This window comes from Gigantopelta aegis, chromosome 5, assembly GCF_016097555.1.
Source record: "Gigantopelta aegis isolate Gae_Host chromosome 5, Gae_host_genome, whole genome shotgun sequence".
Taxonomy (NCBI): domain Eukaryota; kingdom Metazoa; phylum Mollusca; class Gastropoda; order Neomphalida; family Peltospiridae; genus Gigantopelta; species Gigantopelta aegis.
This window is the reverse complement of record NC_054703.1, coordinates 28106614-28133560: the sequence shown is the minus strand read 5'-3', so window position 1 is coordinate 28133560 and position 26947 is coordinate 28106614. Positions and strand designations below refer to the sequence as shown.

Genomic DNA, 26947 nt, shown 5'->3' with positions numbered 1-26947 from the left:
TTAATCTGCCAGAAGTAGAGATACGCATTATTATGATAATACAGGTCCCAATTGATCAGATAACACCTCCCATTCTCCTATATACATTTAATTGCTACAATTAGTAGAGCTCCGTAATCTATTTGTAAGGTTATATCTAAAGTAATGCAGTATTTATGAATTGCAGAAGTTGATGTTACATAATTTTAGTTCATTTAATTAAAATACATATACATAGGATGTTTTCTAAGTTGTGTTTATCACACACACACACACACACTGTTTTAGGGGCGGAAGTTGCCTCAGTCGGTTGAGTGCTCGCTTGAGGATCGAACCACCTTGGTGGATCCATTCAGCTGATTGGGTTTTTTCCGTTCCAACCAGTGCACCACAACTGGACAAAGGCTGTGGTATGTATTTTCCTGTCTGTGGGAAAGTACATATAAAAGATCCTTTGCTGCATTAGAAAAAAAAATGTAGCGGGTTTGCTCTGATGACTACGAGTCAGAATTACCAAATGTTTGACATCCAATAGCCAATGATTAATTAATCTATGTGCTCCAGTGGTGTCGTTAAACAAAAAAAACAAACACACTGTTTAATGTGCAATGGCGCAAATGTCCCTCTGTTACCGGTAACAGGTTTTTAATGTCTATGTATGTGTGTTTGTGTCTGTGTGTGTATGCCTGTGTGTGTATATGTGTGTCTGTGTGTGTGTGTGTGTGTGTGTGTGTGTGTGTGTCTGTGTGTGTCTGTCTGTGTATGTATGTCTGTGTGTGTGTCTGTCTGTGTCTGTGTATGTGTGTGTGTGTGTCTGTGTGTGCGTGTGTGTGTTTGTGTGTGTATGTGTGTGTGTCTGTGTGTGTGTGTGTATATATATATGTGTGTGTATCTGTGTGTGTATGTGTGTGTGACTGTGTGTGTGCCTGTGTGTGTGTTTGTGTTTGTGTGCGTATATATATATATGTGTGTGTGTGTGTGTGTATGTGTGTGTGTGTGTGTGTGTGTATGTGTGTGTGTGTGTGTGTGTGTGTGTGTGTTTATATATGAGAATTAATCTGTCTCAACGACGTTTTTGTTAATTTGAAAAATGCAAAAATGATGAAACATTAAACTACTGAACTGTTGGTCGTGGTGTTGTTTTATATAATATGTATGTCTTGATGTCTTGATGTATTGATGTATGTATGTATGTATGTATGTATGCATGTATGTATGTATGTGACTATGCTACACAGCTGAATGTTGTTGTAAGGATACAATGAGTTTTAAAACTAATTTCGGCTTTAAAACTTCTTTTTCAATTCATTAGTCTATTTATATATTTGTTTAATTAAAAAAAAATGTTAATTGTTTGGGAAAGAATATGTGTTCAACTTACGATATGCATGCTTTGAAGAAACAATTGTTTGGTCCAGTTGTGAATTAAGCTGAATATTTGTGTCAAACAAATGGTTCAGTCGCTCATTCTGAAATGCCTGAAATGAATGAGAAAAAAGAACATTATGATTCAATGCATTTGGCAACTACAGGGTGTATACTACCAAATCAAAACCCACAGACGACAATAGTAACATATGTGGCTAAAACTCCTACCTGCAGCGTATCAGTCGACATAAATGCCACGGATATAAATACTACCACCCCTCACACTTAAAGTGAAAAAAACTAAATTGGGGGTCACGGTACTCATTTCTCAGATAACAGGTAGCGTCTATGACTACTTTAGTTCCGAACAAAATTCGAGTACTTTTTTTTTTACAGGTACCCTATACATGTTTCAAGCACAAGACTACTTGACACATTGGTACTAGATGAAATAAAATTGCATATTTTTTACCCAAATGAAACTATTATTTTTTACAACCAACACACATTTATAATCAATCACAGGATTTGCGGTGTTCACTTCTCTATCTAACGTTGGGTGCACCTCGAACTTTGACCCAGCCGGAAGTTATGTGGTTTAGTACTACCCTACAGTCAGATTTAAAAGTATACCGTTATGTTCTCATTGCATGGTACTTAGTTTGGAAAGAAAATTTCAATATTCTAAAACCGAATGCTAACTATCATAAGCTATGCCAGAAGCAGTGAGTGTATATTTATGGGCGTGACATTAAAGCACCAGTTTACAATAATTTATTCATTGTTTTTAAAACGTTTGGGAATCAAGAAAATATGAACAGAGAACAAAAACAAAACAAAAAACATACCAAAACTAGATACAAATATATACAACACACCCAGTGTTTTCTACAAGTGTGTGGAAGTCATCAATTGGGAGACCAAAGAGAAGAAAAACAACATGATTCAGTGCATTCAATAGATCCAGTCAGATTCAAAATTATACTATACTTCAAAATTACCGAATGTTTGACATCCGATTAATAAATCAATGTGCTCTAGCGCTGTCGTTAAAGAACACAAACTCACTTAGATACCATGACGCATCACAAACTGTCAATAGTGCCACCTGTTGGCCATGGGTAGATAACAAAAAAGTGCCACCTCCACCTGGATGAAGTTCTTATTAATACCTAGGATCGATTACCCTCGGAACGTAGCTCTGTGGAATAGAGCTCGCCTGATGCGAGATCGATCTAGGATCGATTCCCGTCGGTGGGCTATTTCTCGTCCGTGCATCACAACTGGAGTAACAAAGGTCGTGGTATGTACTATCCTGTGGGATGGTGCATATACAATATCCCTTGCTGCTAATAAAAAAAGAGTGGTCCATGAAGTGGAAACAGCGGGTTTCCTCTCTCAATATCTGTGTAAAGCGTAACCATATTTCCGACGCCATATAACCGTAAATAAAATGTGTTGAGTGCGTCGTTAAATACGCACATGCACACACACACACACACACACACACACACACACACATATACACACACACACATATATATATATATATATATATATATGAACCTGAACCGCAAAAGAAACGTCAGTTGGATTTTAGGTATCAGTATGTTTATTTTTCAAATGTACGACTACATGAGTGGAAACATCGGAGAAAGTTAATTTTTTGCAAACTTCTGCAACAGAGGCTGGGGAATGTTTCCTCATTGTTCTCAGAAGGGCCTTTAACAGTTGGGGCGTTGCAAGTCAATACCTCGTGTGGTCCCGACGAGCGTTGAACACAGACGCACATCTCCTGTACATGTAGTGAATAAGGCGGTTAATAAAGGCCATTGGAATCGCGGCCCATATCCTGAGGAAAGCTACACTCAGATCTGCTGCAGTTATCGGCCTTGGTCACACTTCATTAAGTCTTCTTTGGACTTTGTCCCACAAGTGCTCTATTGGATTCAAATCCGGACTGAGGGCAGGCCATGGCATGGATCTGATGTTGTGTTGCTCCATGGTGACTCTGGCAGTGTGGTCGCGGGCATTGTCCTGCTGTAACATGTAATTCTGGCGAACGGCCAAAATAGGGCACAATGTGAGTTCGAAAAAGTGGGTCGATATATCGCAGAGCCGTGACGCCATTACCTCTACCTGGGCCAATATTCTGAAAGACCACAGCTCCAGCTTTATGGTTGATCCCGATGGCTCCCCAAACCATGATGCTTTTTCCACGGGTCTCTCTCCATCACACCCACGCGTACCGTTCACCTCTCCTCGCTGGACCCATACTCTGCCATCCGCCGTTGAAATACAGAATCGACATCTGAGAAGAGGACCCTTCTCCATTACTGATAGCGTCAATGTTCATGAGCTGTGGCCCATTGCTCATTCCTCGATGACGGTTTGTAGACCCCGAGCAGAACGTCGACAATAGATATTGTTGGAGGCCAAGCGGCGACAAACGGTGTCGGCACTCGTTGCTGTATTCCAATGGTATGGCGAGCCGTCTCAGTGGCCGTAGTGAAGTGGTCTTGCAGATGTTGGCACACAATAAAGCGATCTTGACGTGGTGTGGTGACTCGGGGACGACCACTGCACGGGCTCGTTCTGGTGTTGGTGGTGTTATACCGATGTTGCTGGATAGTCCTGACGTTGAGCATTTGCAACGATTGCGCACTCGCCGGCTAGTTGTTCTCGCTGGTTTCTTGATAATTGTGGCATGGCGTTTATATCGAAATGACAAATGACAGGCAAGTAATCGAAGTTTGCAGTTATACCCATACCTACCACGAGGTGCATGAGCATTTTGAGATTTCCAAGAAATGACTGCATCTTCGACCCACGTTAGTTTTTGAATGTGCGTTTCGGCGAATCGTCCAAGCTTTACTTGAATCGATATGTCACAATGTGTCACAAAGACATGCAGTGGAATGAGGGGAGATGCGTTTCTTAAATAAACCTAATGAAAGAGTAATTATTTTAAATTTTATTAGCATTGGAGAAAATGACGTTTTTTTTTTCCGGTTCAGTATATAGTAGTTGGCTCAACCTCGGAAGGGTTGATTACACCGCAACGCTCGAGTTTTTTTGTTCGGTAAACCCTTATATTAACTGATGATGGGTCGAACACGTCCAGGGTCGACTATAAGCCTTCGCTCGAACCAAATTATCGGTCCCGTCTGTGTTATTAGCTCTATTTCCCTCGAACTGGTGATCCATCAAATAGCAAATGGAAATCCACCCAAAAGGACCAACAATTGCCGCGCTTGCGCAATTGGTTCTTACAACCTTCGATTTATAGTTATTTAGGCGGAACGAGCTATAGATGAATAGGAGAATCGCAACAATAGCCATGCAGACCTTTCGTTGCCATACCTGTCATGTTGTGTGTTAAGCGGCTATCGGTAATGATATTTCAAGTACAGCTAGTGTGGCGGTACCTGTTCGATGAACCGTGACACCAATAAAACAATTAGTGAACAAAATGGCCTCGGCGTGAAGCGTTACTCTGAACACGTCTACAGGACCAGTTTTAAATGAAACAATGGGCGAGTTACTCAGCTGTCATCACTTCAGCAACCACACATATAATTAATACCGACAAGGGCTTCTGCATCACACAATCAGAGTAATTTGTAATAAATCCTTTCATTCTGATATTTTGCTAACTTTGCAGTTATCAAAATAATATGTATCTAATTCAACTTTCTAACTGATGTTACGGAAATATCCGATATTGACCGAATGGTTCGGTCGAACTATCCGATGGGTCGAACATTTTCGCGAGCACCGACGGGGTTCGAGCCAACGGGATTGAATTGTATACATATATACATACACGTAGCGTAGCGAAGCGATTTTATTATAATAATACCAGGACAACTTATTTAGTTAAAACTACATATAATTTATAAATCAGTTTCTAACGTTCTTCCCAAGATCTGCTTTACGTAATGACGTCCCATTTCACGTGATGGCGTCATTTTCTGAGGTGTTTAGTTTTAAATAATTCACCACACTACGCAATTTTATGCAGTTTGCGACAATTGTACATCGATAAATTCATTAAAAAATGACAAACAGATTTTATATAATTACAAAGACAGGAGTTTGTGCAGAGGATGGGTTACGGAAGTTGAACCTTCCCCTTGATCAAGCAAATGTTCTCTTTTTTTCAATACTTTCCCCGGGAAGCATGTCTTAACCCCTCATAAATGTCGCTAGCCACAGTTTAGTCCCCCACCCTCTTCTTAAATGTATGCACAAGCGTCTGGACACACCATATTTAGTTAAAATACACATAAATCAGCTTGTAACGTCCTTTCAATGATCTGTTTTACGTAATGGCGTCCTAGCTGGCGTAATGACGTCATTTTCTGAGGTTTATCGAAGGATAACATTCAGTTTTTCCTTTCGCCGTCTGGACAGGGTTATCCAGCTTTTGCACAGTGCTAGAATAATAGAATCTATCACCGTTGTGAGGTATAGATAAGGCAATTCCAACCCGAGGGACAACATTTTTTTTTTTTTTTGTAAGGGCCGAAGTTTACCGATCTACAGATTTATCTAGCCCTAGGGTCAGACAGATTTTTCTTGCCCACTGGACAGAGTTATCCAGTTTTTGCACAGTGCTAGAAAAATCTGTCTGACCCTAGGGCTAGACGATTTCTACATACGCGTGACTTCATAACTCATGTTTACGACGATTTACGTCATAACTCATGGGATTTTTTTTCCAGAATTCTGTTTACCATTTAACATTGTATCATTGTTTTTAAAATATTTAAACAAATTAATATTTTCAACTTTATAATTATTGGTAAGTTGTTACATTTGTATGTCTTTGCATAATGTGCACTATATTTTTCCACGTATGATTACAAGGAGTTTGTAGGTAAAATGTTTATGAATCGTTTTACAATAAACAAACCGTAGCTTACAAAATTAATGTTTTGTTACTGTAATTAAATGGGCAAGAACATGAATCAATCACCGTTGTGAGGTATAGATAAGGCAATTCCAACCCTCGGGACAAAATGTTTTGTAAGCGCCTTGGTATACATCGGCCTTCACAAAAAAAATATTTTGTCACTCGGGTTAGAATTGCCTTATTTATACCTCACAACGGTGATAGATCCTGTTATTCTTAGACGTCGTCCAGTCAGAATTGAGGAAATCGTATACACGCGGACATTTTGTAATATATATAAACTGCGATTTATGTCTATATATAACATAATATTGTATCATTCACTCTATAAATGTACATAACTTATATACTGCATCGTCATTATCTGGCCATGGGGTCAAGGCCACTAACCGTGACATAGTCAGATTTTCCTGGGGATATTTATAAACAGTTTCATGCGTTTAACCAAAACTGAAAAATTTAGTCAAATATTAAGTGTTAGCTGCCCTACGAGATATTATAAGGCCAATAAAAAGAAGTATTCATATAAAAAAAATCACACTATAATACATTTTAAGTTTTGTTTCTATAATATTTAAAAGCAAGTGTTAGTTAGCAGCATTCGAACCACCATGATTTATTGGTTTTTGGAGTCCTCGCTTGAGATGCTTCGATCACAGGATCGAACCAACTCGGTGGACCCATTCAGTTCATAGGGGGTTTTCTCGTTCCAACCAGTGTATCACAACTGGTCAAATGCCGTATGTGCATTGCTGTCTGCGGGGACAAGTCTAAGTCCATATAGAAGATCCCTTACTGCATTAGGCAAAACGTAGCGGGTTTCCTCTGATGACTACATGTCAGAATTACCAAATGTTTGTCATTCAGTAGCCAATGGTGGTTTCGGATGTACAGTTTGTGAGAAACAAGAGACAAAGCTTAACATTACCTTCATGCATATATCTAATTACCTTGATGAAATCCATGTTGGAATCCAAAACAACGAGTACAACTTTTCTCACATGGCGTGGATTTTTTGTCGCGAACTCTATGATTGTTTTAAAAAAGATTTTTGCCACGTCAGTTGCTGGATATTGAAGCTCTGCCATAGCGTGTGTGGGAAAAGCAATAGAGGTTAGGCCGTTTGCTTCTGCCGTTTTAAGGCATTTTGTAATAGTTGTACCTATCATCTGCAAAAAGGAATACAGATATAGCAGAATATGTACATAGTTATATCAAACAAGAAGTTAGGTTTAAACATTTTATCTTATAAAATATTTTAAACATATAACTAATTCTAAATACTCGTAGTCCTGCAGCAGAAGCTGAAAAGAGCCTTAACTTTTGAAGTTAATCTCTAGGGTGTGTAGTTCATGAAAATATAAGATGATACTTTCTAAAGTTGGTGCGAACACGATGATAGCCATTTTTTTTTTTTTTTTTTTAAATGGACGCCAGTCATCAGAAAAACTGTATGTCTTCAGAACTACAGCACTTAGAAATGTGATCTTGGCGTCAAAATAGATGTTTATGGGCTCAATGAGTTCATTAAAACTGTTGCTAAATACTGTCAGATATTGTGTTGACTAATGGCTGACTAAAATTACGTAAATATCTATCTGTTAATTTGTGAAGACTGCCCCTTAGATTCAGAACGACCCAATCAAAATTCTAGGTGAAGGTAGACTTTTAACGAATATTTACAGAATAACTGAACAAGAGACATATATTCACACTTTTTTCCGCTTTCGCTTGTTAGATATATTTTAAAACAACTCGTAGTGAGGTAAATGGTACCTAACGGCCACTTGAGTGTGTGTGTGTGTCTGTGTGTGTGTGTGTGTGTGTGTGTGTGTGTGTGAGAGTGAGAGAGAGAGAGAGAGAGAGAGAGAGAGGAGGGAGGAAGATGCTGTGCAAAATCCGTGTCCTGTATTATTATTACAAGACTACTTACATCCTTAGCTTGCTCTGACCACACAAGAAGTCGGGGACGATATTCTATCGAGCCATCTGGATGTCTATTTATAAAGTCAGGCAGTTTGTCTGGCACAGTCAGTCGTACATCTGACAGGACATAGTTTACAATAACATTAACCTGCAAAAAATACCCCAAAGAAAGCAAAACATGCAAAGGTAACTATTGCAGATAACAAAACAAATCACGATAGAGTAATGAAGTTGATAAAAGCTCACAATATAGATTTTATAGGTAAACTTTATAAAATACATGATACTCCATCTCTGAAATTTAAAAAACACTTTTCAAAATATGTCGTCGCCAGTAAAGACGTAAATAGTTCCAGGAATCACATATGACTACTTTATATACTACATTTTTCATATGACACCATTGGTTATGATTGCTAAATTGGAAATTGATCGAAAACCGTTTACGTTCGGTATAATTTCTGGTCATTATTTTATGGAATATAAATAATCATAAACATCCAGAAATATTGCATTATAGATGAGATATTGAATGTATGGTCTGTAACTGTTCGGACAGAAATTTGTCCCCCCCCCCCCCCCCCCCCCCCATGTGGAGAATAACCCACACTTTTTTTTCGAAGTATTTTATATTCTTACACACCCATTGGTGAGAACATCGTGTGTTATGTTTTGGTTACACATGGTTGTTAACACATGTACGTGTGTTAACAATTTCAAGACATGCGACTGGCTGCTCCTAGATGATGACCATGTCACCAATGTCATACAACCAATGAAAAACGACACGATGCAAATCGATTAGACTGTGACGTATAGTTAACCTGACATTCGTGTGTCTGTGACGCGTACGTTAGCTACAATTGCAACGGTTGTAAATAACTTTTAATAAAAAAAGATGTTAAAATGTGTTTAAAACCTGGTTTTTGATGATATGTAAGAAATAGAATAATGCATTCATGTCTGTTAGCTTTGATTAGTTAGATACATTTTAAAACAACTCGTTGTGAGATAAATGGTATCTAACGGCCAATCATGTAATATTCTTTATTTAGCATAAGCATATACATACAAAATAATTAGACGTTGGTTAATATGTTTGCATTGCAATAGTTAATAATACAATAACAATATTGAATCTATATTTCGTTTTGATCCAGTGCAATATATGAACAACTTTTAGTAATGGGTTTGGTTAAGTAAATTAATGTGTAATGGTGGATGTGGTGAATAGATGTCCCCCTCAATAAGCATGTGTTCTATTATTATTATTATTATTATTATTATTATTATTAATATTATTATTATTAAATGTTTTAAATTTGTGTTTACAAGTTTCTTATCTTGGTTCTATATCTCCTTGTATTCATGTTCATCAACATTATTGCAATGCCAAAAATGTTGGGAGGTTTTTTGTTGGTTTTTTTGTTGTTTCATTTTTGTTTGTTTTGTATGTTTGTTTTGGGATATTTTGTTTTCGTTTTTGTCTTTGCTTCCTTGTATGTCTTCATTATTTTGTTTATATATTTGTTTGGGGTATTTTGGTGTGGGCTTTTTTCCTTGTTTTTTGTTTTTTTTTTTTGTTTTTTTTGTTGTTTTTTGGGGTTTTTTGTTGTTGTTGTTTGTTTGTTGTTGTTTTAATAAGAATTAAACACCAAAAACATGAATAACATTTAATTGGTTGGAGTAGTCTTGACCTGCCAGTTTCTGGTAACCCATCAGGATCATCTGAGGGCAACATACTTGTGAAATTGAAACGTTTATTTATTGACATTTACTTACAGTTAGATTAGGAATTTCGACCTCAAACCAAAATTGGGGGGAAACGGCATTGCCTTTGAAGAATGGTACTGAATACTGGAGTCTACCAGCATGGATGATAAATGTTAGTATAGATTTCTTAATTTTAATTGCTGTGCCAGAGCGAGTAGTAGCTATCGTTTACGTTTAGTCTCATTCAATACAAGAGTATTTCACCAAAGATGAAAAGTTGACATTTTTTTACAGTCAGCTTGGGAATTTCGACATCAAACCAAAATTAGGGGGAATGGTACCGAATACTGGAGGTTACCAACAACATGGATGATAAAACCGTGCACTTTGGTAAAAAAAAATAAAAAAAAAATAATAATAAAAATAAGAAATATATATTAATATTCATACTGTTCAAAAGACTCCCTTACAGAAACACTACTACCTCCCACCCCATACCGAGGAAAACGTTAGCTACAACCATATGATTAATTATTTCAGTCATATTGTTAACCTTTTGGTCAGTAATCGCGCCTTTCGCCAGAAAAAACTCCATCTCCAAGCCAGTTCTGTCGTCCTTCCTTCATACAGCTTTATTCTAAAAACAAACACAAGAAGTTAATTATGTCCTTACTTCACACAGCTTTATTATAAAAATAAACACAAGACGTTAGTTATATCATTCCTTCACACCGCTCTATTCTAAAAACAAACACATGACGTTAGCTATGTCCTTCCTTCACACCGCTCCATTCTAAAAACAAACACATGACGTTAGCTATGTCCTTCCTTCACACAGCTTTATTCTAAAAACAAACATAAAAAGTTGATTATGTTCTTCCTTCACACCGCTTTATTCCAGAAACAAACACAAGAAGTTAGTTATGTCCTTCCATCACACCGCTCTATTCTAGAAACAAACACAAGACGTTAGTTATGTCCTTCCTTCACACCGCTTTATTCTAGAAACACTGCTTTATTCTAAAAACAAACACAAGAAGTTAAGTAAAAGCGTTTTGTCGCATGTTTGTGGTTGTTTAGATTAGAATTAGCAACTGACGTTGCATTACGTTACCTACTCATTAATTGGGTAGAATTTTGTCTAAACTTTATTTCCATTGGTTAAATCTCCCAGGGCAATACCACTTTCGATCGGACTGGTGGAAATGTCTCAGGGCAATATCACTATTTACGGAAGTTCATGTGACTGGTTTTTGACCAATAAGAATACAGATTCATTGGTTATGCAATAAATATACATATTCGTTGTACATATGCACATAAGTTAAATAATACATACATACATACATACAGTACATACATTTTGAATTATGAAGGGTCCAAAGCTCTAACCCATATTTAAAAAATGCACTTTTAATTGCAAACTACTCCAGTAAAAAATATATCATCATTACACACGCTAAATCCTATTTAAAACGCATTTAATGGAAACACCACGCGAGCTGTCAATATTATAAAAGTTTAGTGTATGTCAAGGTACAATAACAAAATCACGTAAAACTAATCTATAATAATGGTTTCCATTTTAGGTTTTGGACAATAATGTTTGCCGAGTCATGTCCGCCACGCTGTCCATTACTACAGAATTGTAAAATCTCCTTTGCTCTGAAAAACAAATGACTCCCTCGAAAGTTTTACATCACAGTTTATCCTGCTTTGGGCGTCTTCACGGGTGGCTATATATATCGTCCTCTATATTCAGAATCACTGTGGCCGTCTCGTTTATACGATAATCTCTGAAAAAAGATGCATAACTGGTATATGTTAGGATTGGTGTTACAACTTTATCTGCAGTGAGATATATCTTCTCAATACACAGAGGCAGTAAAATTGAAACTTGTTCATGGTCACTGATCATCACTTGGAAACGGAAATCGTCTATCAAATCAACAGGATTCTCAGGCCACCGTATCAAGGTCACGGTCATGGACACTAACATCGTGTATGAGCCCCATGAGCAGCAATGACGGTTTGGCACCTGCTACGCATGGAATCAAATAATGCTTCAATCACAGGCTGGGGAATTGTAGCCCAAAAGGTTTGTTGCAAAGCCTGGAGCAGCTGGGGTAGCGTCTTGTGGCCATTAGGGTAAACGTTGCCGTAAATGTCGATCCAGTTTTTCCCACAGGTGCTCTGTATGGGGTGGTAAACTCAGGTGATCTTGAAGGCCATGGCATCACTCCGACATTGTGTATCATTCAGGAAGTCTGTTGTCGGTACGTGTCGCTATGTGGGCAGTGACATTGTCGTGCTGGAAGATCTTTTGATTTTCTTGCGTTGATGACACTGGTATGGCGTGACACTGTCAGAATTTCGTTGCAGTACGTTGATCTCACGGATCACCTGGAACATGTACAAGGTCTGTTCTGCCAGTGTAACGGATCCCGCCCATTACCATTACACTCCCTTAATCCATATCTGTCCCACCTCCGCACACAATTAAAGTTATTAACGCTCGTTACGTCGTCGGTAAACTCTAGCTCTGCCCCACGGCGCGTTGAAGCAAAAAACGCGACTCGTTTGAAACCACTCTTCGCCACTGCTGTCGACGCCATATAAGACAACGTATGCACACTGTAAGCCGTAGACGCCTATTATCCGTCTAGCTGGTTCTTTTAGCTCGGATATTGGCTTCACGTAAACGGTTTCTTACGGTCTGGTCCGAAATTCTTCGCATCCCAGGTATGGCAGAAGTTGGTGATGAAGCAGTTTGGAATCTGTCACGTAAATGTCGTAGACGTATGTATCTGTCTTGCGCTGGTGTGGTAACTCTGGGACTACGGGATCTGGGGCGGTCACGTGACACTACAGTTTGCTGATAACGGTGCCAAAGCCTAGATATTGTACTCTGAGATGTGATGAAAAGACGTGCAACTGTTGATTGCGATTCCCCGTCTTCCATCCGGCCAATTGCGTTGTTACGTTGTGGTTCTGTCAGCCTGGGCATAATTTCAACGTTACGTAGCGACACTATCGATAATGCGTGTGTCAATGTAACTCAATTTTCTGTCAAGGGGTAGTGCACGTGCTGTACGTGCATGATTTGTACGTGATAAATGTGAGCTCTGCAACCATTATTATGGATATTGTGAAAAACATATTTGCACGTGTATGCGTTTTGTCAGCTTCAGAATTGCATGATATCATATCCACTAGCTATAGAATAAGATAATACTAAAACATTCACTATATATATATATATTGTCATGGCTGTCCAACAACTTTCTTAAAGGGACAGTCAACTCAAACAAGAGCCTTGTATTGGAAACAAAGAAAATAATGAAAGTCCCGGTTCAGATGGGCTTATCTTTATACTTTACGGGTCAAATATATTGATATTTGTCTTTTAAGTTCCATCAATGCAGGTATTTCTGTTTATATGTACAAGTTGTATTTGGAGCGGTAGGATGAGGTAGATGTCATAAAGCATATATAATTTCTTCACCAATAGAGTGCTTCTTGTATGGAGGTCTTTCCCTTACATACTGACTTCCACAAAGGGTTTGGATATTTATAGAGTGAAGGATACCCTGTCTGAGTGGTCCCTATCCCTTGTGTAGTAAAAACTCTGTTTATTAGCAGGCGTGCAGAAATGGAACCAACTAAAATATACTAACCCCCCAGGATTTCTACTAGTTCGCCAGCCTATAGAACAATATATTAATTATTATTTGTAACAATATCTTTATAATAGCATGCCTCCAAACACCCCCACCCCCTAGCATTTTTGCCCACTTTGAGGGCTCAGTTTAAGTCCACCTATTTTACCAACCCTCTGAAACATTAGTAAGGACACATGGTAAGTGATCACGACCACGTGGCAAACGAACGAAATCAAACCCAAAAGCTATTAGTCAAGACTAGGTTTTTCACATCAATTTCTTTCATATAGATTTACAAAATTCAACTGATATCCCGCAAGTATTTAACAGAAGAATATATTCAAAACACATCGGTAACATATTTACAATCGAAGCAAATCATTTGTAGGAACAATTGACCTTTGACCGGCTCGTTTCCGAGGAATAAGACAAAATCGAAATTACTATCAAAACGGAACCATTTCCGTGTTGTTGTTGGGTGAGGTTTTTGCGTGTTTATTTGTTTGTTGTTTTTGTTTGTTTGGGGTTGGGGGGTTTTTGGGGGGGTTTTTTTTGTTGTTGTTGTTTTTTGTTGTTTTTGCTTGGGGGGGGGGGGTTTGGGGGGTAATTTTGGGGTTTTCTTATTTATTTTTTAAAAACATTTTCCGGGGTGTGTATTTGTTTTCTTGTTGTTATATTTAGCTATAACGGCATTTCAATGTATCAGTTGGCGAAAACGGTGTTGGGGTGTTAAAACCTGAAAATGTTTGGTCCGAACATCTATTATTAAATGACCGGCCTCGGTGGCGTTTTGGTAGGTATTGGGTTCGGATTCCAGTCGAGGCATGGGATTTTTAATCCAGACACCGACTCCAAACCCTGAGTGAGTGCTCCGCAAGGCTCAATGGGTAGGTGTAAACCACTTGCACCGACCAGTGATCCATAACTGGTTCAACAAAGGCCATGGTTTGTGCTATCCTGCCTGTGGGAAGCGCAAATAAAAGATCCCTTGCTGCTAATCGGAAGAGTAGCCCATGTAGTGGCGACAGCGGGTTTCCTCTCAAAATCTGTGTGGTCCTTAACCATATGTCTGACGCCATATAACCGTAAATAAAATGTGTTGAGTGCGTCGTTAAATAAAACATTTCTTTCCTTTAAGTCAAAGAACAATGCATGAGCCCAGTCACGTATTCAAATCAAAATATCTATTCTCGAGGAACTGGGAAAGTCCAACACGGACAGATAGACGTGTCTAAGATTGACTGTGGATTATTTTTGAAATCGGGAATAGTAAGACTGTAACTTGTAAATGTTTCTATTTCACGTGTGAATATATTTCAAAATATTATTATTTTGTAATTAACGTTTATAATTTATATTGAAGCGGTTGTAGTGAGAAATGACGCGATATTTTATACGTTAAGATTGTTAAATAGTAACTTTCACCTGCATTTTAGTTACTAACAAACCCCACAAAAACAAAATAAATGACTAGACGTTAGGATTGTTAGGAACGTTAACCTGCATTTTAGTTACTAACAAAACTGCAAATAATAATAGTAATAATAATAATAAAAATAGAATTTTTTTTAGAAAAAATAGAGAACCATGTGTATGTTTGCATGTGTATTTTAGTGTGTTTGCGTGTCTGTGAGTGTGTTTATGTCGTATGTGTTGGTGTTTGCATGTGTGTCTGTTCATGTGTTTGTGTTTTTATGAGTATGTATTTGTACGTTTGTGTATGTGTGTATCAAGTAGGTACATGTATGAATGTGCGAGTGTTTGCATGTGTGTAGGCCTATGCATGTCCATGTGTTTGTTTTTATAAGCATGCATTTGTAAGTTTGTGTATGTGTATGTGCGTGTTTCTGTGTCTTTCTGTATCCGTCTACAGACGCGCGTTCGTGTTTGCGTGCGTGTTTTCGGAAACAAGGGGCTAGAGAGCCCGAATATCTGCCCCGAATCCGCTATCAACCAAACTATGACCCATAAATATCAGTACTACAACCCCTACCTCAAAGTATTAACTGCAGAAAATGGTACCGTTCAATGCTAATTTTCGGTATAACCAGATGTTTTTACAACAACCCTAGTTTCGCACAAAATGTGAGTACTTTTTTTTACAGGTACCCCATATATGTTCCAAGTACAAGGCTACTTGACACAGTGGTACTAGATGAAATAAAATTGTATACATATTTTTTTGCCCAGATGAAACTATTTTTGTTTACAACCAACTCACTATTATCACTAATCACAGGACTTGTGGTGTTCACTTCTCTATAAAAGTTTGATGCACCTCGCACTTTGACCCAGCCGGAAGTTATTTGGTTTAGTACTACCTAAAGCACCATGTTCACAGTGCAGAGGGGTATTGTCAGTATGTTTGTGAAGGGATGTTCCACAATGAAGATCGAAAGTATAAAGGTATGTAATATAAATTATAAGTAATCTGTATTTAGCAACCACAATTATGGGTTTTACATAACTTGAAAGGACTGTAGTAGCCAGCAGTTTGGATTGATGGGTATGTGGGGTGGGCACCCATTTCCCCCCAGTGTTTTATATGTGCAGGGGGTGGAACTGGTGGGGAATCCGATGGGAGTGGGGGTGGGCAACCAACATTTTAGAAAACAAACTTATAAAGGCAAACAAATTCCTGACTGGGGATGGAGCATTGCCCCACCCCCACCCCCACCCATCCTCACACACACTTTCCAACCCCCTGCGGCAAATGATAATCTTCTTAAGATAATTTTTTAAAGGCTAAAAGTTGAGTTTTACAGTATCACTGATAATGTTTAAAATTATATCTTATAACAATAAATAATTACTCAGTATATAACAGCAATCTCAGTATATTGCATGAATAAAATAAAAAAAAGCCTGCTGAATGTTGTCAATTGTGATTCAGTTTGTTAACATCTTTTTTCAACTACACGAAGAGAGTAGGGCACACAATACTGCTGTCCTAAAGAAAATGGGAGAAGAAGCTACCCCAGGGACAACATAATAATTATAATTTAATTACAACAATTTGTAATAAAACTACAAGTCCACGATTTCAATTTGTTTCGACCCTTTCTGTCAGTTTCCTCCGACTGTCGTCTGAGCTTTCCACACCATCGCCTACCTGTCTCAACTTCCTCCACGGCGTGTTTCCCTACACCCACCTGGCATCCTCGTTCTCTGCCTCTAATAAAGCTGGTCTGATCCACGGCACTAACTAACGACCACCGGTAGTAGGGGTGCATAGTAGGTGGTTACAAGTGCCTCTTAACAATCCCCGAAGTGGTCAGACTAAGTCCACAGCTAAAAGCTGATGGGGAATGGCAGGTGTGTGGCACAGAAAGCCCCAAGAGACAAGCACCTGTCGCGATTGGAGAGACAAGGACTGAGATGTGGAGGTGGACACCGAAAGAAGTTGAAAGGTAGGAGGAGTTGCCAGATCGGGAAGAAATGAGATGGAATTCAAAGGAAAGAAAGAAAAAGGGCAGTGAGATCAAATTTAAAAAACCCAGCAACAACAACAACAAACAAACAAATGAAAAAATCAAACAACTAAAACAAGTTCTGTGTCCTTCTTTTGTGTTGTTATTATTGTTTGTATGATATAACATGTTTTTAAACTGCAATTCCTTTTTTAACGAAATTCGGTCGCGGGCCATTCAAAAGTTGTACGGGCGAGACAAAGTGTTACTGTGAGTGGCCCGATTGGCCAGTCAAAACAAATCCCAAGTGCATACCCTGCATTCCAATCTGTCCCTGATAGGAAACCGAGAAAGGTCAGAGTTCACCCCATGAGGGTCGTGTTTGAAACATAAGTGGAGAGGACATATTATTTCTTTCCATACCATTATCATGTTCAGGTATCACCATGGCAACAGTCAAACAACTGTCACAGTGAACCAGACACACACATTACCTATAAGACTACACAACACGGGCATAACAGATAAAATAGTGGACAAAACCACAATGCAATTCTATTATAAATAGTAGAAAATATTCAACAAAACAAGCGTTCATTTGCTCATGTTAGGACAAGCGAATCTGTGTAGTATGTTTACACTAATGAATAATTTAGTTTGTCTTGTTTAATGTATTAATCATCGGCTATTGGAAGAAAGGAAATGCTTTATTTAACGACGCATTCAACACATTTTATTTACGGTTATATGGCGTCAGAAATATGGTTAAGGACCACACATATATTGAGAGAGAAAACCCACTGTCGCCACTTCATGAGCTACTCTTTTCGATTAACAGCAAGAGATTTTTTATATGCACCATCCCACAGACAGTGTAGTACATACCACGGCCTTTGATATGCCAGTCGTGGTGCACTGGCTGAAACAAACCGAACCCACAATTGTCTTCATTCCATTGGCTTTCATATGCAACATTTGAATAAATAATATTTGGCCACCACTAATGTATGATGCATCCATGACATTAATATACCTAGTGACGTTATTTTATTCAAGTTAGTTAAGCAATAACGCGATTTTTTTTTCTTTACAGAGGCACTCCAAAAGTGTAACTTTAATAGTAATATAAGCGTAATGCAGAACGACAGCCAGTCTTAATGTGGGTAGCAGACGTTTTGTCCCCGAACCAGTTCGCCACAAATCAGTTCGACCCCACTACATGCATATGATGAAATAGTGCTCATCTGGCTATGTGTCTACATAAACATCATACTGGTCCAAAGTTTGTTTGTCACTTTATTGCTAATCTGTAGGTGGGAGTCTTAAACTGTAATATAATATGTGCTAATAAAGTGGGTTTTTAAAGGGGTTTTTGCGAACCTATTAATGATTTTTAGTGTGTTTTTGTGGGTGAGAGGGAAGTTCCAATTCACATATAAATGATTATATACTCATTTGTATTGTCATTTTGCAAATATATGTCAAACATGACATTTTTCGCACTGGTTAAAATTACTTTTATGAAAATGGTGTTTTCGCGTGCTTTAAATTATTGTTTTGAAAAGGGCGTTCGCGCGCATAAAAAAATGAAAATATCAGAAAATTCGGAAAAATATTTCCATTAGGTTGGTCGCCCTGTAGAGGGAGGGGGAGGAGCGGAACGTAGCCCAGTGATAAAGTGTTCGCTTGATGCGCAATCGGGCTAGGATCGATCCTCGTTGGTGGGCCCATTGAGCTATCTTTCGTCCCAGCCAGTGCATCACGACTGGTATATCAAAGGTCGTGGTATGTGCTATTCTGCCTGTGGAATGGTGTATATAAAAGATCCCTTGCTACTATTGAAAACAAAATGTAGCGGTTTTCCTCGTTAAGACTAGACGTCAAAATGACCAAATGTTTGTCATCCAATAGCTGATGATTAATAAATCTAAACAAAACAAACTTCTTCTCCTCGTATAGAAACCTGTCTCGACCTGGCAACTAAAATAAATCCAGTAAGCATTTGATTTTATCGTGCACAGTCAAAATATGATTGCCTTGAGAAAGGGGTAATGTATCAAAACAGGCAGTAACAGGGACAACCGGCCTCGGTGGCGCAGTGGTTAAGCCATCGGACTACAGGCTGGTAGGTACTGGGTTCGGATCACAGTCGAGGCATGGGATTTTTAATCCAGATACCGACTCCAAACCCTGATTGAGTGCTCCGCGAGGTTCAGTGGGTAGGTGTAAACCACTTGTACCGACCAGTGATCCATAACTGGTTCAACAAAGGTCATGGTTTGTGCTATCCTGCCTGTAGGAAGCGAAAATAAAAGATCCCTTGCTGCCTATCGTAAAAGAGTAGCCTATGTGGCGACAGCGGGTTTCCTCTATAAAAAAAAAACAGTGTCAGAATGACCATATGTTTGACGTCCAATAGCCGATGATAAGATAAAAAATCAATGTGCTCTAGTGGCGTCGTTAAATACAACAAACTTTACTCTTTTTTTTTAACAGGGACATGTATGGGAGTCGTGCAATGCTATTATTAATTTCCCATGTTGGCCATGAACAAAAATCATTATGAGCATTCGTCACACACACCCTCTCTCTCTCTCTCTCTCTCTCTCTCTCTCTCTCTCTCTCTCACACACACACACACTCTCTCTCACACACACACGCTCTCTCTCTCTCTCTCTCACACTCGCTCTCTCTCTCTTTCTCTCTCTCTCACACACACACACACACACTCGCTCTCTCTCTCTCTCTTTCTCACACACTCGCTCTCTTTCTCTCTCTCTCACACACACTCGCTCACTCACTCTCTCTCTCTCTCTCTCTCTCTCTCTCTCTCTCTCTCTCTCTCTCTCTCTCTCTCTCTCTCTCTCTCTCTCTCTCTCACACTCGCTCTCTCTCTCTCTCTCTCTCTCTCTCTCTCTCTCTCTCTCTCTCTCTCTCTCTCTCTCTCTCTCTCTCTCTCTCTCTCTCTCTCTCTCTCTCTCTCTCTCGTTCATTCATTCATCTTTCTCATCTATCACCCTCTGCCTATCATTCTCATTATCTTAATATAAAAAAACACTTTATTTTTAACTGCAAACAGTTTATTTTTATGATACTCATAACATCAAGTGGAAACAAATTTAAAAAAAAGAAAACAAAAATAAATATTTTTGCGCATTTTAGGCTATCGGAATTTCATCCACGACACATTACTAATCAATAACGTATATAGTTCATCAAGATAAACGTCTCAGAGTTTCTTATTAAATGCGCTTATAGTGGCCGGCGGGAATATTCGAGATTTTGTTCGTAACTGAAAACAGGATTAATGCAGGATTACTATTTGGACAAACTGTCTATTTACACGTAAAACGTAACTCGGGAAGTTTTCTTTGTACAGTAAGTGTTTATATTTATTGGTACATCTGATATTTCGCCACGAAATAACTAATTCCATGATTGTATCGACTCGGGAAGTTTTCTATCTCGATCGATCGACTTACTATCTCGATCGATCGACTTTCGAACACGAGGCTTTCCGTCAAGATAGTCGACTGGAATACCGTTATAGGTTATACTATACCATATAAAACCCATAGGCAATAACGTTAACGTTTGTGGTTAAAAACACAATATGCAATACATCAACTAAACTATGACATTCATCTAGGTAATCATCCAACATATAAATACAGGCCACGACATGTACAGGTCATTCCCCCCCCCCCCCCCCCCCCCCCCCCCCAAATTGGAAAAGAACTAATCCCCATTCCCTTTGCTCTATGAATTTGGTCGGGATAATGTGAGCAGGTATGTATACACTGTACTAAAAGCCACCCACTGTTCACATCTCTCAAGTGCACCCACTGATGCAATAGCTATGGCAACTACGTCTGTATCTGTAGCAGATAGCATGATCCATATGTAGCTTTGCTGATATACATCGAATATGGAGGGGCATGTTGAAGCCCAAAATGTCCCAATTGGGACATCTTTGGCCGGTGCGGGGGAGGCCTCCTACCAGGCAAACCTAACTAACTGTCGAGACCACCTTCGCCCTAACGCATCCTGAAGGAGAGGAATGGTGATGTTTATGAACAGTCCGCCATTCGTTCATCTGAAGGAGCAGGTGGGTGAAACGCATGATGATCTCCAGATGGTGAAGTTGTTACATTGAAGATGTTGTTGTTGAACTTCCGAGGTGACCCATAAAGTTCCAAGAGCATTCGTGAGCTTACTATCTGTGGATGGGCCACCTATACGGATGACCACTTAAGATCATTGTTATATAAAAATCCAGCAGTACACGAAGAACCACAAATCGTTTGACGCGGTTACGGTTAAGAACCACACAGATATTGAGATCTAAAAAACCCGCTGTCGCAACTTCATAGGCTATTCTTTTTCGATTAGCAGCAATGGATATTTTATATGCAACATTCCATAGACAGGATAGCACATACCACGGCCTATGATGTACCAGTCGTGGTGCACTGGCTGAAGCGAGAAATAATTAAGGTTCAAGCACGCTATCCTGGATACACATCTCAGATATCTGGGCTGTCTGTCCAGAACAGTGGGTTAGTTGGTTTGTTAGTGGTTAGTGAGAGAGAAGAGGGTGTAGTGGCCTTACACCTACACATTGAGACCTTAAGAACTCGCTCTGGGTTGGAGCCGGTACCGGGCTGTGAACCCTGAACCTACCAGCCTGTAGTCCGATGGCTTAACCACTGCGCCACTGAGGCCGGTTGCTAGCAACAATTAGTTTATTCAACTTACATGGCCTCTTAATTAAGTACAAACATCACAGAGTTTATATTGAGCTTGAATTTAAACAGAATCGAGAACCAGTTAAATAGTTCTTTAACGTTGGTGCTGTTTGTTGTCGCTGAACGCATCCCTATTTCACGTGGATGACAAGAACTGTATATGTTTTTTTGCTGTCTGTAATTTTGAATAATAATAAGGCACACAATATTTAACTTTATTGTTGATAGTTATATTGGTTTGCAAATTTTATATAACGAATAACCCGTTAGTTACTTCGTTTAGCACTTTAAAAAATAGTGTATGCAATTGTGTACTGTTATAATATGCCAAAGGTGTAAACGAATTGGCTAATATCACTTCAAAAAGAAACCAATAAAGCCAAATATTATGTTTATTATAACTGGCATAATATCTTTAAGTGAAGTTATACATTACATATTATTCACGCCTCATTGGTGTATACCTATTATACACAAACGCACGAGCACACACACACACACACACACCCACACACACACACACACACACAAATTGACATTAAATTCGGTTTATTATCCAACTAAATATGTTTAGTATACATCTTTGGAGTAAAAAACAAAAGCGTAACTGAATTTGATGATATGAAATATTTACAGTTTCAGTGAATCAAATTTTTTTTTACACTAAATTGCGGTTGTATTGTTTTCTGTTTGTTTTGGTTTATTTTGTGTTTGTTTGTTTCTATTGTGTAGATTCCTATATTTTTTACTCAATCACACACACACACACACACACACACACACACACACACACACACACACACACACCCCAATGTCTACATTTGATATGCGGTGTACACTTGAAGTTGAAACCGGTACAGGGTAAAATACAGACTGCGATTTTCAACTAAAACGAAGGTTACTAACAAAAATACTCTTTAAATCATAAATACCATGTGACACCTTATTTTGTTGCAGGTAGATTAAAACTATATGAGGCGACATACTTTTTATGTCGGTGGGCCCATTGGGCTATTTCTTTCCAGCCAGTGTTCCACAACTGGTGTGACAAACTATCCTATCTGTAGGATGTTGTCTGTATGAAAGGTCCCCTGCTGCTAATCGAAAAGAATAGCTCATGGCGTGATGGAGGCGAGTTTTCTCTTTCATCATTTGCGACGCCATATAACCCCCATTATAATGTGTTGCGTGCGTCGTTAAAGAAGACAGTTCTTCTTTCCTTCAGTTAGGTCTCGCTTGGTTTCCTTTGGACAGCGAAGTCACCAAAAGTAGAATAACAAAATATGAATATGAATACGAGTAAATGTATATGGAAACTGTGTGCTCTTTGTACTCTCAGCTATAATTTTCCGTCAGCCATATAGCTTGTCACAGTCTAGCGACTTCCTAGTATAAACAAAGTAGTTATTTTAGGTTACCAGCACGCCTGTGACGAAGACAGACATTCGAAAAGGGGTGTGTGAACGGTTAAGCGTTAAATGTCGACAGTACATAACAAATATACTGATGGAAAGAAATAAGGGAACACAATTGTAGACAAAATTTAATTAACAACTAGCGTAGTAATGTTTGTATTTCATACCAAGTTGTAATGTGGGATTGAATGTCTGTAGTGTAGTGTCTATATGTTCCCAGTCAACCTCTGACAGTATGAATTGATTTTTGATGCAGTCATTATTTCATGTTGCTATCTGTGTGATCGTTTATTTCTTTCCATCAGAATACTATTAGCATATTTTGTATTTTTACATCGTTTTAGATGAAGTGACGGTCTGTTTATCACGACTTATTTAGAACATAACAGAAGCACTGTATAGTATTAGTTATGTCTATTTAGTACCTATAGAGAATGATATAATGGGAATGTATATTGTAATGTTGTTGTGACTCTCCCCCCCCCCCCCCCTTAAAAAAAAGAGGAAAAAAGTGGGGAAAACTCACACACACACACACAAACACACAATACATACATACATACATACAATTGTGTCTGGATAGCTCAGAACGCATCGTGGTTAGTCTGCAATTTGCGGGCGATTCGGTGCCACAGGTTCGAGTCCCAGCAACGGCAAGGGACAATTTGTAAGGCCAAGATTTAATTACCCCTTGCGCCAGTGAGTTAATATCTATGTATGTAACAGTCATGTAACTAAACGTGTTATGGCGACACTACAGAATTGACGTATGCATTCATAATCATAAAACAAAAAATGCTTAATAGAGCAACTTGACACTGAAAGCTATGCAGCGTTCTGGAAAAAAACAAAGTCATGTACTAGTTGACAGAGACAGAGACAAGAGAGAGACAGACAGACGAAGAAGGGAGATATCACACACATATACCAGTGATCAAAACATATTTTTGTGAAAGAAGAACCGGGATATCAACATGTGGGATGCTAGACAAGTACGACTTATAAATATAAGTGAAAGTCAACATTAATGTATCGCCATAACTGGGACATAGCTAAATATTCACACGCAAACACATTTTCATAACCAGATACACATACAGGCACGTATGAACACACAAACATACATGCATGCATGCATGCTTGCATCCATCCATCCGAGACAGAGCGTATACCAGTGGTAAATAGTTCGCCTGATACGCGGTCTGTCTAGGATCGATCCCCGTCGGTGGACCCATTGGACTATATATCGTTCCAGCCAGTGCGTCACGAGTTGTATATCAAAGACCGTGGTATGTGCTATCTAGTCTATGGGATATTGCATACAAAAGATCCCTTGCTACTAATGTGTGAGAACTGTAGCGGGTTTCCTCTCTAAAACTCTAGCCGATGATTAATAAATCAATTAATATGTTCTTGTGGTGTCGTTAAACAAAACAAACTTTAAACCATCCATCGATCCATCCATACGTACGTACTTAACTACGTACCAACCACCCACCTACCTGCCTACATCCAATCATCCATACATACATGCATATACATAGATAGTAGATACACGTACAAACATACATGTACATACAAAGTATATACATATTTACACAACATATTTCATAGTATTTCCTATGATATGCCATTCATGAATCACTGGTTGGAATAGGAAAACTCAATAGCTTCACCCAGATAATTGACCCTTCATTGTATTCCATTTCAAACAAACGGATTGTAACCGAGCGAAAATCCCACTCGTTTGGGCAGGCACACCTTCAAAATGTCCACATGCCTTTAAATGGTGTAACCAGAGCCCCACGTCTGGTATATCACAATATTTTGTATGTGCCGTTCTTTCTTTGGGAAAGTGCATATAAAAGACCCTTTGCTGCTAATGGCAAAATGTGACAGGTTTCCTCTCAAAGACTACCTGTCAGAATTGCCAATTGTTTGACATCCAATAGCCGATTATTAATTCATTAATGTGCTCTAGGGGTGTCGTTAAACAAAAAACTATTTGAACGATTTAAGCAAATGTAACAAAAGTATATGGCATCTCTTGGCCCAAGAAGATGTCCCAAGGACATTTTGGGCCGAGCACTGCCCAAGATGCCCCATTTGGGACATTTTGGGCTTCAACATGCCTCTCCATATTCGATACATATCAGCAAAGCTACATATGGATCATGATATTTGCTACAGATACAGACGTAGTTGCCTTAACTATTGCAACAGTGGGTGTACTTGAGATATGTGAACAGTGGGTGGCTTTTAGTACAGTGTATATATACCTGCTCACCTCACCCCGACCAAATTGGTAGGGCAAAGGGAATGGTGATTAGTTCTTCTCCAATTTGAGAAAGGAAAAATGTGGTAGCCTGTATTTATGTGATGGATGAATGTTATAGTTTTGTTGATATATTGCATATAGTGTTTTTAACCACAAACGTTAACGTTGTTGCTTACGGGATTTTATATGGCATAGTATAACCTATAACGGTATCCCAGTCGCCTATCTTGACGCAAAGCCTGGAGTTCGAAAGTCGATCGATCAAGATAGTAAGTCGATTGATCGAGATAGTAAGTCAATCGATCGAAATAGCAAGCTGATCGATCGAGTAGTAACTCGATCAATCAAGATAGTAAGTCGATCGATTGAGATGGTAAGTCGATCGATCGAGATAGTAAGTCGATCAATCAAGATAGTAAGTCGATCGATCGAGATATTAAATCGATCGATCGAGAAAAATAATTTGATGTGATGTCCTTTCCCAGCCACCGTATATATGGGAGTCGTGCAATGCTATTAATTTCCCATGTTGGCCATGAACAAAAATCATTATGAGCATTCGTCACACACACACACACACACACACACACACACACTCTCTCTCTCTCTCTCTCTCTCTCTCTCTCTCTCTCTCTCTCTCTCTCTCTCTCTCTCTCTCTCACACACACTCGTTCATTCACTCATCTTTCTCATCTATCACCCTCTGCCTATCATTATCATTATTTTAATATACAAAACTTTTATTTTTAAATGCAAAGGGTTTATTTTTATCATACTCATAACATAAAGTAAAAAAAAAAAAAAAAAAAAAAAAAAATATATATATATATATATATATATATATATATATATATATTTGCGCATTTTAGGCCATCGGAATTTCATCCACGGCACATTACTAATCAATAACGTATATAGTTCATCAAGATAAACGTCTCAGAGTTTCTTATTAAACGTGCTTATAATGGCCGGCGGGAATATTCGAGATTTTGTTCGTAACTGAAAATTGGATTAATGCAGGATTACTATTTGGACAAACTGTCTATTTACACGTAAAATCTCGGGAAGTTTTCTTTATACAGTAAGTGTTTATATTTATTGGTACATCTCATATTTCGCCACGAAATAATTAATTCCATGATTGTATCGATTCCGCCTGAAATCTGGGCGGAAAGTGCACGCTTGTTTCGGCCACTGAAGTTGTAAACATCGCAGGTCCAATGTCAAAATGTTAAAAAACGGATCGTAGATGTTTACCTTGGTGAACTATAACGTATAGTACAAACTCAACACGACTGAACAAGGAAGTAGGCTGAATCTAGGTTGCGGAATATCTTATTTTAAACTACAGCAGCAGATGCAAATACAAATATTTATATAAATTTGAAAACTTACAGTTTCCTTTTAGAATAATAACTCTCTGAAAATGAATGTCAAATGACACCTCGGCCAACTCAGGGAAGCTTTTCCGATGGTTTCGATTGCTCCAGCCAATGATTCGTTAGCAATAGGTTGCATGGTACGGCATCC

The 26947-nt window shown here is 38.6% G+C and overlaps 1 protein-coding gene across 1 annotated transcript; it reads right to left on the bottom strand.

The window, feature by feature from the left end:
• LOC121373053 lies at nt 1–26947 on the bottom strand. Its single transcript, XM_041499495.1, has 6 exons — nt 26813–26947; nt 10458–10541; nt 8199–8339; nt 7216–7434; nt 1361–1457; nt 1–5 (listed from the first exon to the last, which is right to left on the bottom strand). The coding sequence occupies exons 2-6, from the start codon at nt 10497–10499 to the stop codon at nt 1–3; spliced, it is 504 nt and encodes a 167-aa protein (XP_041355429.1). The 5' UTR covers nt 10500–10541; nt 26813–26947.